Source organism: Xiphophorus maculatus, chromosome 23 (assembly GCF_002775205.1).
Source record: "Xiphophorus maculatus strain JP 163 A chromosome 23, X_maculatus-5.0-male, whole genome shotgun sequence".
In the NCBI taxonomy this organism is placed as follows: Eukaryota; Metazoa; Chordata; class Actinopteri; order Cyprinodontiformes; family Poeciliidae; genus Xiphophorus; species Xiphophorus maculatus.
Window position 1 is genome coordinate 22,971,112 of NC_036465.1, and position 10,786 is coordinate 22,981,897.

A 10,786-nucleotide genomic window follows, 5' to 3' on the forward strand; every position below is an offset into this window, starting at 1 on the left:
GTACCGCAATGGACCACATATCAGACAGCAATACAAAGATTACTTCTCTTTTTTTCTTTCTTAAGAAAATTTGGAACACTTAACTTAGAAATACATTGCTTCTCCATTCACTAATATATTTTTTCACTTTAGGATTTGTACTTTGCAAAATATACTCACCGAATTATGCAAAGTCAATGCATTAGTCTTCAAAAACATAGTTTGGTTGATTCAGTTTAGAGTAAGGTTTAATCAGCAGGGACCATTTTAAACTGTACAAGTCACAAATCATTTCCTCCGCTGAGAGAAGTCGCTGCACTTTTCCCTCACTTTGTGCGCTTTCAGGACTCGAACATCAAAGACAGTCACATGTGGCGTGCATTTGATTTTTCAACACACTTTTAAAAGCTCGCCGCTTTTGTGGCTCGAAATATTTCAGCTGTAGCACAAACTTTGATTCTGCGGAAAAAGCACCCAAGTGTTATAAATTATGTGTGATGTATACAACTACTTCCACTCTTATTGGCACCCCTAATAAAACGTATAAAAACAATTTTACTGCAGAGGCATACATTTTTAGTCAAATCAGTGGTGCAACAAATCCTGACAAGTCTTTACAATTTACATATTACATTTTCCATTTCAGCTTCTTATACCTCTTTACTACCTCTGTGTTTATTTTAGGCACCTGACCAATATGGAAAATATCTAACTTTGAATTGTTTTCACTCAGTAAGAGGATCCAAACTGAGGAATGTTGTTGTAGGACCGACCCCATCAGAAAAGATGCTGATGTTTCAGTTTCTGGCCTGTAGTTCAGCGATGAGGGCGGGTCAGGCTAAAAATCATTTGCATCCAGTCACCATCGATTTTTTATTTTATGTTTTTTATTTTTTTTTTATTTTTGGTGCTTCTGAATTTTTTTTTTATGTTTGTGAAAACGCTAAAGAAGTTGTAACCACTAATACATGACTTCCTGTTTCTCTTGCTGCATACATCTAGAGCCGACTGCATGTTGATTTTAGAGTCTGACGGGGCAGGTGTGTTACGGAGTGATGAGACTATTTTCTACTTTCTTAGTTCAAGTGTGGGAGGCCAGATTTGTCACAGATTTTTAACTAATGTCAAAAACTAACAGCTACTAACTAAATCCAAGCTGTTCATGCCCATCCTTTCATTTTTCTACAGTTAAAGTCAGGGGGGAAAAGTTGTAATTGTTTGGTTTAGTTTAATGCCAGGAGTCATTTTCATTGTAGCACAAATCAGCTAATTTGTCAGGAAGTGCCCCTAGACACCCCCCTCCTGTGGATTTCAAAATTACCACTGTCACCTCAGCAAAATTGGTGTTATGCTGCTTTTTTGCTGTATCTTAGCTGGAAATTTCATATGCTAAATATTGCTTTGATAGCAAATGTATGTGTTGCAAGGGATTATTTTTAAATTTAGCAGTGCTACTTTGACTTAAAAAGTCTAAGAAAGGATGTAGTCTCGAATATTTTCAAACATTTTCACAAGCTATTTTCAAAAATCATTTTTTCATCATTTGGACAGTAGTCTTGTGGCATTCCAGTGTCTTTTTATTCCTTCTGACAAGCTTGTTTTGAGGGATTTAATGTTTATGCTCTCCTGGATATTAGGTGGATTATTTAGGATTGTGAAATTAATATAAGCAACATTTACAATGCACATAAAATCTACCCGTAGAAAACAACACACCCAGCCTTCTAAACCCATAAGCATGCAAGCAAAAATAGCATTATAATAACCTGAACATCTCTTATAAAAAGGAAACAAAGAGGCACATAAGATAAAAACATCAGGCACTTGGCCACTTGCTGAGTTCATTGAGTTGTAATCTCTGTACTCTGGCCTTTAAAATAATCCCACCCTAATTCTCTCACCGTAGAGTGTGCACACTGCAACGCTGAGCTTCAGTCGACTTGCATGCTCTAGCAGTCTGCATTATCGACTGACTCGAGAAGCAGTTCTGCCTGACAGTAAAGCTGTGGCTTTTTAATTCAGATTTCCTTCCATATGTTCCTCCATGCGGATCTTTGATCCTGTTAAAATTAGCTGCCTTATGCTGATTGACAGCTTAGTGCAGGGGGTGCTAAACCTCGTGGCGAAGAAGGGTGAAGTCTCTCGGGACGATATTACAATGTGAGGTAAATCCAGTAACACCCTAAATGCAGCAGCACAAATGGGCTCTCTGCATGGGAGATGGCATTATGGAAATAATTGTAGCTATTTACATAAAACAAGCTCCTATGACAATATAGACACATGTCCAGCAGGTGGTCTGTTATAAAGACTAAATTGAGCACCAAGTGTCTATTACGCTTGCACAAACCTTTTTCTTTTAGGTAAGTTGTGACAAAAAGCCTCAAACGATTTGAAAAGAAATGAAAAACCGTGGAGTTGTGAAAAAATTCCTTAATGGACAAATAGACGTATGGTAAATGAACCTTCAGTTTCTCCCCTCTGTCAAATATGTCATTTTCTTGTTTGTGACACGTCAGTCATGCCTGTCACATTCCTAAAGATGAATCTTAACGACCTGGTTTAACAAAGTCGATTTTAAAAGCCAATTTTAAAAGCACCTCAGCATCATGGAAAGTGCCGATGTACTGAGCAACATACAAACTGAACAGTAGACATGTTTTGATCATTTACGAATGTCTAAAGGAATCCCCCTCTTAAAATCATGCACTGTACATGTCTCTTTTGTGCATAAGTTATAAAGGACTTTTTTTTTCAATCTTTTTTTTTATTTATTTATTTTAGAAATTGGTAGAAAAGAATAGAAGATGAACTTAACTGGAAACAAGATTAAAATAATAATTTTAAAAAAGAGTAAAAATAACCCGTTCCCATTTAACAAATCTTTTTCACAAAGTGCTTTATTAATAAATCTTACTGACTTTACTTACTTACTTCCCTCCTTAAGATGTGGCTTAAAGATTAGTATGAAATTGCTGGAAAGCTAATTTCATTAACTGGAGTATTTTGTAAGCAAGATTTTCCTATAAAACAAGCAAAAACCGTGATATTTTCCTACATTGTTCATGTCTATTCTGTCTTTTATTATCCCACACCACATAGCCTAAGCTTTTACCTATGCAACATTTATACGTCTAGTTTCCATCCAGTTATGGGAAAAGCAGTTATTTACCCAAAGACAAGTAAAAGCTTTTCATTAGTTGCTTTTATTCTTCTTTAGTTGCTTTTAATTGTTCTTGCTGTTAATGGAAAAGCTTTTACACACGCGTCACTTCTTAAATGTTTCTCAGAATCTGTATTCTAAAGAGGCGCAGTTTGAGGAAGCTTTTAGTTTTCGGCTGCCTGATGAAAGTAAATTTGCCTAGAAGGGGAGACTTTCAGTTACACAAAATGTGACCAAATATTAAAAAAGGGAAAATACACAAGCTATGTAGACATGAAACTGATTTTTTTTGTTCTTTAAATTGTGCTGCACTTAAGAAAATTTCACAAATAAAGCACAGAGATTCATGGAATACATGATTCCTGCCTCAAATAATGTACATGTGTGTATTTATAGGTGTTACCATGAGTGATAAAAAAAAAAAAACATTGAACCAAAAATTTTAGATGGTTTAAAATGACATTAAAGCATGCATTTGAATACTTAGTAGTACAAATTACCTTTGTATTAAGTTTCCTAAACAATTTTTAGGATGAGATAATCTGGTGATGTGGCCAAGTATTAATCATACATATAGGTGTTACAAAAACTTTCATTTTTAGTAATAAAAACACACAGCTAGTCTTATCGTCTTTATTTGGTACTTGAGGCCTGTCTCACATTGTTTCTGGCCACTATCATTGGCGCCCTTGGTGAAAATGTCTGCAAAAATCTGTAAAATAAGTAGCTTCAATGGAAACTCTATGACTCCAATATACAACAAATATTCAGGCACTTTCAATAGCACAATCTACATTTAATGCTAAGCATGAAACTGCAAATATTTAGCAGTACAATATATGCTGCTTCTCAGGATAGATTTAGGTCTCATAAAGTCAAAGGGAGATGGCAGCTTAGCTAGAATATTAGACACTATCCAGTAATTTGGACTCTGCATCATATTAACCTGGCAAAGACTGCTGACGCCTCTATGGGAATTAAATCTTCCTCAGCTCTTTTTGTTACGAAATAAACTTTGCAAGTTTATGTAAAACTAAACAATACATCCAACTGATCCAGAAGTTTTGCTCCTGCTCATGTAGATACGGGAGACTCACAAGGGCGACTAAATAAGCTATACCAAAAAAAAAAGACCAGAATTAAAGTTGAATAAATCCTTTCTGGGTGATTTATGATATCCTTCCTTTTATTTTTAATTAAAATCTGCTCCGCTGTACCACTCAGACGGGATACGTCATATTTATTACTCGGGTGTTATCTGCGCCCCTTGTACTCTCCGTTCCCGCGGTGATGGGATGCATTAGCCAGTACAGATGTCAACAGCCGCTGAAAACCCTTCATCGCAATTAGCAGGCAGCAGTAGATTTTATTCACAGCTTTTGCATGTACCTGGCGGTTTTGCTGTTTTTGTAAGGGAAAACTTAGCTGGACCGCAAATAATTTCCAGCAAAAACTTTTTTATGGGTGCAGATGGTGCAAAGCGCCAAACAGTGAGGGAGCATTCTTTTGCTTCCCTAAGATTCTCTGCCGCCTACTGTTTTGAGAGGGTGCCTAATGATGTATTTTCAGCTGCAAGCCTGGAGAGAGACTCCATCTGCCCTGTTAGTCACCAAGTTCAATTTTAGCTTTTTCTATAAGATCAGAAAACAGCTACAAAAATAGGATATGCACCTACATTGTGAGACAGGCCTCTGCCATGTTTGTATTGATATTGCTTCTCTGCCAGGGTTTGATCCTGCTATAATTGTTTCTCTGTGCCTCCCTATTCAGTCCATGGTGTGTGCGTGTGTGTTTGTGGGTCTGATTATGTCTTTTTTTGTTTACAGTGCCTTGAGAAAGTAGTCATATCCCCTATTTTTTTTTGTTTTTTGTTGTTTTTTGTTTTTTTTTTTTACAATATGTCACATTACAACCACAAATTGCGATGAGTTTTATTGCAATCCTATGTGACATCCCATCACAAAATAGTGTGTAAGTGTAAACGACACATGGATTTGAAAATTACATTCATTCTAATATCCTTAAATAAAACTCAGATGCCTTCAGAAATCACCTAATTGGTAAGTAGAGTCCATGTTTCTGTTCTGTGAAATCCTCAGATGCTTCTTAGATGACACTGGTGCACAAAAACTTCATGAAGACTAAGAAACAGACCGGTCAGTAATACAGGCTTGAAGGACCTTAAAGCAGGTTTAGGTAATAATCATTACCCAGTCATAAGGGCTGGACAGTAAATTGGTAACAATATATATTGCGATACACACGTGATCAATATCAATAAATTAGATCTGATAGAATATTCAATATCCAATATTATTCACTGAACTCAGATCCAGAACCACACAGTATTCTGGGAGATATAGGTGGAGGAAAGGCTTTAGCTGCTCTGCCTCTCTCGGCCAGCTAAGTAAGGTTTTGTGGCAACAACTAACTCACTCTTTGGTTACCTAGCAACAACCTGTTGAGTAACTTTTGCAATAGCAGTTTCAAATTTTGCCACCGCGCCTCATAGGTGTTTAAACAATAATTTCAAAAAAACAATGATGTGAAGTGAAAACTATGGATAAAACGGGAAATGTCAGGCCACAGTTTGACAGTTTCAGATATTTAAAACAAAACAAACACAAAACAGTCTATAAGCGATAAACAAATATCGATATTGTCTGATATGAAGTGTTTGTCATAATATGTTTTTCAGCTATATTGTTCAGCCCTAACCAATCAATCCAAGTCCAAAAGACTTTAGCAGTTTCCCAAAAATGTCTAGAGCACACGACATGTCACGCAAGACAAAAACTAAACTTTTACTGGCCTACATGTAAAACACTAAATGAGAAAACTAACTGCATCATAACATCATAGAAACAGCATTTAAGGTGTCAATGTCAGAGAAGGCCAAGTAATTGCAGTGAAGGTGGTTCATCACAGTATCAATTCAGTGTGAGCTTACAAGAATGATCACACATTCAAATCTTGCTTGTAATAAAAACTAATAAACCAATCACATTTTTGATCTACTTAAGTATTATGCACTACTTTGTGTTGGTCCAGCATGTCCCCCAAAAATTCAAGGGATGGCTACATTTGCAAGGCATTGTAAGCATGTATTATGTCAGAGTTTGCTCCCTTGACTTTACACTTATCCAACTTTCAGTTGGATAAGTGTAAAGTCAAGTTGTATTCCACTTTTGTTGCCACTTTTCTTTTATTCCTCACTTCTGGGCTCCGGCCCCTCTTCCTGCTCCTCCTTTCCCCAGGACAAGACAAGTGCTCTGAGCCTCAGCAATGTGGCAGGAGTCTTCTACATCCTGATTGGAGGCCTGGGCCTGGCCATGCTGGTGGCACTGGTGGAGTTCTGCTACAAGTCCCGGACCGAGTCGCGCCGAATGAAGGTGTCGACCGCGCGAGCAGCTGCAGCCACAGCCGCTCAGGCCTTTCACTGCTCAGCCTTAGAAAGTGGTGCTAGCGCCCCCTACACAGAGCTGCAGAGCTACGGCCTGTACGCCAACAACACTGTTAAGATATAAGGGCAGAGCACAGCCATGGGGTAGGAAACGCTGTGATCGAACCATGATGATGATGATGATGATGATGATAATGATGATGATGATGCGTCTGCCTCCACCCCGTCCTGCCCATCTAAACGTGACCACAGTAGGGCCTCTCACGGCTTCCACCGCAGTGCCAACGCTCTCCTGTACCTCTCTCTTCTTCTGCCGCTGCCTTGCTCAGTCTTTGTCACTGACCTACTCCAGTGTTTTGTTTTTTTTTTAATAATCACTTGATTTCAAAATTGCCCTTATGCCTGTTTTCTTCAGGATCTTAAAGAACATTTTTGGTGCAATCTATTGGAATCGCATGGTTTTAGCGTGTGGGTTGTTCAAACTCATTTAAATTCATGTTTCTCACGTTACCTGCTCATTTTGGTGTGATGAAAGGTGGACACACAAGGCGATAACACCACAAGAACTTGATTAGATACTAATATGAATAACTCAAAGATTGATAATAAGCCTTAAACAGAGGGTTAGATATCAAAAATAAGAGCAAATCACCACAGCAGAGACCTGTTCATTTAAAGAAGTTGTGAATAGTGTTGTGCAAACACATTTCTTCATGCCTTAAGTCTAATGTTCCTGGCTATTTTGTAATCTTTTATAGTATATTTTACTTGTAATTTTTCCTTTTTATACTGAATATGAATAATATATAAAATCAAGAAGATTAAGGACAACCCCGGCTATCCTCTTCATGAGACTGTCTTGCAAAAGCAGTGTTTTCAGTCAGAGGCCTCCTCGGATTTGCTGCAATACGGACGGCTACAAGAGATCTTTCCTGTCAACAGTCATTACTATCTACAATAACTCTGAAGAATTTGAATTAATATGAGTTATAGCTATGTTTAATTTTCCTCTGGGATCAATAAAATACTTCTGAATTTGAATTTGTCCAGAACTTGTAACTGAGAAAACAAACATGTTAAAAAAATGGCCAGGTACTGGATTAAAAGTATCAGCAAAGACAACCTAACCCAACAAAAGAACTTTATAAAGCCAGGATAACTTTAGATAATGAATTAGAAACAAAACAAAAACTAAAAATATATGTTTTTGACAGATTGTAAATAATTCATAAATAAATCAGAGATTACTCATGAGTTTTACACGGTGTTATTGATCAGATATAAACGGCATTCTCAACACTCTTTTGGACTTATGTCTTTGGCAATAAATATGCATATACGTACAGTATTTTGTTATGTGTAAAACAGCTAAGTCAGAGGTCATTTCTTCTTATTTTGCTCAACAGAAACCAGACTTTTTGTGATTTGTTTTTTACCTCTCAAGTCTGGCTTGTTTACGTTGAAATATTTTAAAATGTTTGCTCAACACTATGAGATATTTTAAACACATTTATGCTCTGTTGTTCTATAAATGAAAATGCACATTTTTTTTTAATTCTTTTTTATTTTCCTTCACTGAGAAAATTTTCCTAGCGGGGCACTTGTTAAATCGCATCACTGAACTAGTACAATAATCTTTGGCACACTTTTCACCAATTTCCCTTGCAGCACAGGTATAAAGGCAATTTAAATCACAGTGGTACATCTATCCACTTCTGTCGCTCTGAGCAATTCTCTCCCTCACTCTTTCTTCTTCTTCTACTTCTTCTTCTTCTTTTTGCTGACTGTCTCGCAATCGCAGGGCCCATTGTGGTGAACATCGTTTATATGTTTATACCATGAGGTGGTCCTGGTGCGACTCGCATGTCTTCCATCACTGCTTGCGCCAAAAACAAGTCAAACTGAAACTGTTGAATGTCCAGAGATGTGAAACTGAGGACTTGCTGCTTGTTTTATTTCCTTCTCTGGAAGATGTGAGATGTTTAGCTGTTAGACGCTCCTGCTTCATGGATCAATTTTCATGGAACAAAACGCTTGACTTATTCGCCCAATGTCGGAGCCCCTTAGGGCATCCTCAAATACTCTTCACGCAAACAGAAAACTACATGGCAGGGCCGAGACGAGGAGGGGATCTTCTACATGAATCTCTTATATTTTAATCAGGCCACCAAGAGGCACCTGATCAGTATGCTGATGAGGGTGGCGAGAAGCCTTTTAGTCCAGCGACACCTGCTTGGCCGTTTGCCTTGAAGGGAACAACAACACCGTTTCAATTAGAGGCTGTATGACTCTCCAATCCCCGTGCAGCACTTACAGGTTGCACAAGATCACACTTGCTTTGCCCAATTTAATCAGGTACAGAATAGCGGACGACAACAATGAAGCGCACGTCTGCGGGCACACAAGCACACACAGACGCGCGCGCAATCTTCACCCATCATTAGGTTCAGCTTTTGAGCCTTGTGGCTCTTATTACGCTGGATTGGAGAATGAAGCTAATAAAGCAATAAGCGAAGCCTCAGCAACCCTCTTACAGCCCACACTTTGCTCTGCTCCTCCTCTTACAAATTAGGACGTGTGAGGCACAACGACCTGCACCGATAATTATAACCCGCAAAGATTCCTCAGATCCTAGTAAACAGAGACAAAAGTAGGATGAGATCACTCTTTTTTTCTTTTTTTACCTTGACAAGCAAGCACCACATTGAGATCGCAACACGAAGAAGACACTGTCAATTGAATGGATGGATGTAGTAAAGGCTAAAACCTTGCATAGCATTCTCATATTAATGTAGCTTATAATTTATGTGTTGCAAGCTTGAACAACTGATCTACTGTAGCTTTCTCTGTTTAGTTAAGAGAGAGTTCGGCATGGGTCGGTATCAGTAGACATATCACGGTTTCCTACAAGAGTTTAAACAAAAATGTACAAAATGATCAGAAAAGCAACAATCATCTTATCACTTATAACTTCAATAGAGTTATTTAAGCCTTTGTTCCATTGATTTACACTGGATGTATTTGTAGGCAGGAGACAAGAGGGTAGGGACTTTTAATGTCGTTGTAACCTTTGTTTACCTTGATATCTGAAACCGGCCCATGCCAACATCTAATACAAACCTTTAAAGTCTAAAATCCTGTCAGAATGTTCAACCTAACGTGTGTGTTTTCGGCAGCAGTCCATCAACGATGCCATGCGCTGCTCCACCTTGACCAGGATGAGTGGTAACGGGAGCGGAGGAGAGAACGGACGAATCCTCACCCATGACTTCCCCAAGACGGTTCAGACGCTGCCCTGTATGAGCCACACCGCCAGCATGGGACTGGGAACCTCCGGCATGTGATCACCATCTCGTCCCGCTGGGATCTACGGGACCGTCAGGGTGGGGTGGGGGGCAGAACGGGAGCACTAAAAATCATGGCCGTCTGGTTTTAGACCAACCTACTCTCCTGGCTGTCAATGTGCTCGACTTAAAAAAGAAGAAAAAAATGATGATAATAATTAAGACTTGAACTTACTGCCAAAATGCACTCTCCAAACCGCTCCCAAATAAACTATGAACAGCAACTCCACATTTTTTTTTAATAAATGGATGTTTAAAAAAAAAGAAAGAAAGAAATGTGCTGCAATAAAAAAAATAAAAAAAAGCCGTCAACGGAGCGTGATTTTGACATTTTTTACAGTGTTCATCTGTGTGGAATAAAAAAAAAAACTTATTCTTCAGTGTGACGACTGCGCTGTGCCATTTTGATGGAGCTGTTGACCTTCGTCTGCGTGTGCAATACTCTCACCTCCGCTGCTGGCCGGATGCGTCTCTGCACGGATCGGACGCAGGAGGGAACGAACACTTGTGACTGCTGCGATATTGTTTTTGGGGACATTTGCCCTTCCCGTTCACTCCCTTTTTCACAAACACTCCATTTTTGAAGAGCAGATTGCTTTGTTAAGCAGTTTTTATGATAAAGTGTTATGGTTTACACAGCATAGAGCCTTGATGGAGAAGGTCCGAGTTCTGGCCCAGTGAAGAATGACTGTTGAGGGACTCAGCAGTTGACCTGGCTACAATGAACAAGCGTTGCTGCTACACCTCATTTCACTCCTCTTGCCTTGTCTTGCTGCCGTATGATCATTTGCCCCAAATACACACAGACGCAAAGTCAGGCGAAAGTATTCACCCCCCGTCCTTGACATTTGTTGTGTTTTCCTACCTCACAACCTGGAATTAAAATGGATTATTTTA

General features: G+C 38.7%; 1 protein-coding gene across 1 annotated transcript in view; it reads left to right on the forward strand.

The window, feature by feature from the left end:
- The window catches only part of LOC102221441 (glutamate receptor 1), an 82,117-nt gene extending 71,927 nt beyond the window's left edge, over positions 1 to 10,190 (forward strand). Inside the window, 4 exon segments of the mRNA XM_005795427.2 lie at positions 6,400 to 6,534; positions 9,722 to 9,883; positions 9,885 to 9,914; positions 9,916 to 10,190. Of these exon segments, the coding sequence (XP_005795484.2) occupies positions 6,400 to 6,534; positions 9,722 to 9,883; positions 9,885 to 9,914; positions 9,916 to 9,981 (393 nt within the window). The 3' untranslated portion in view covers positions 9,982 to 10,190.
- The last annotated feature ends 596 nt before the right edge of the window (positions 10,191 to 10,786 follow it).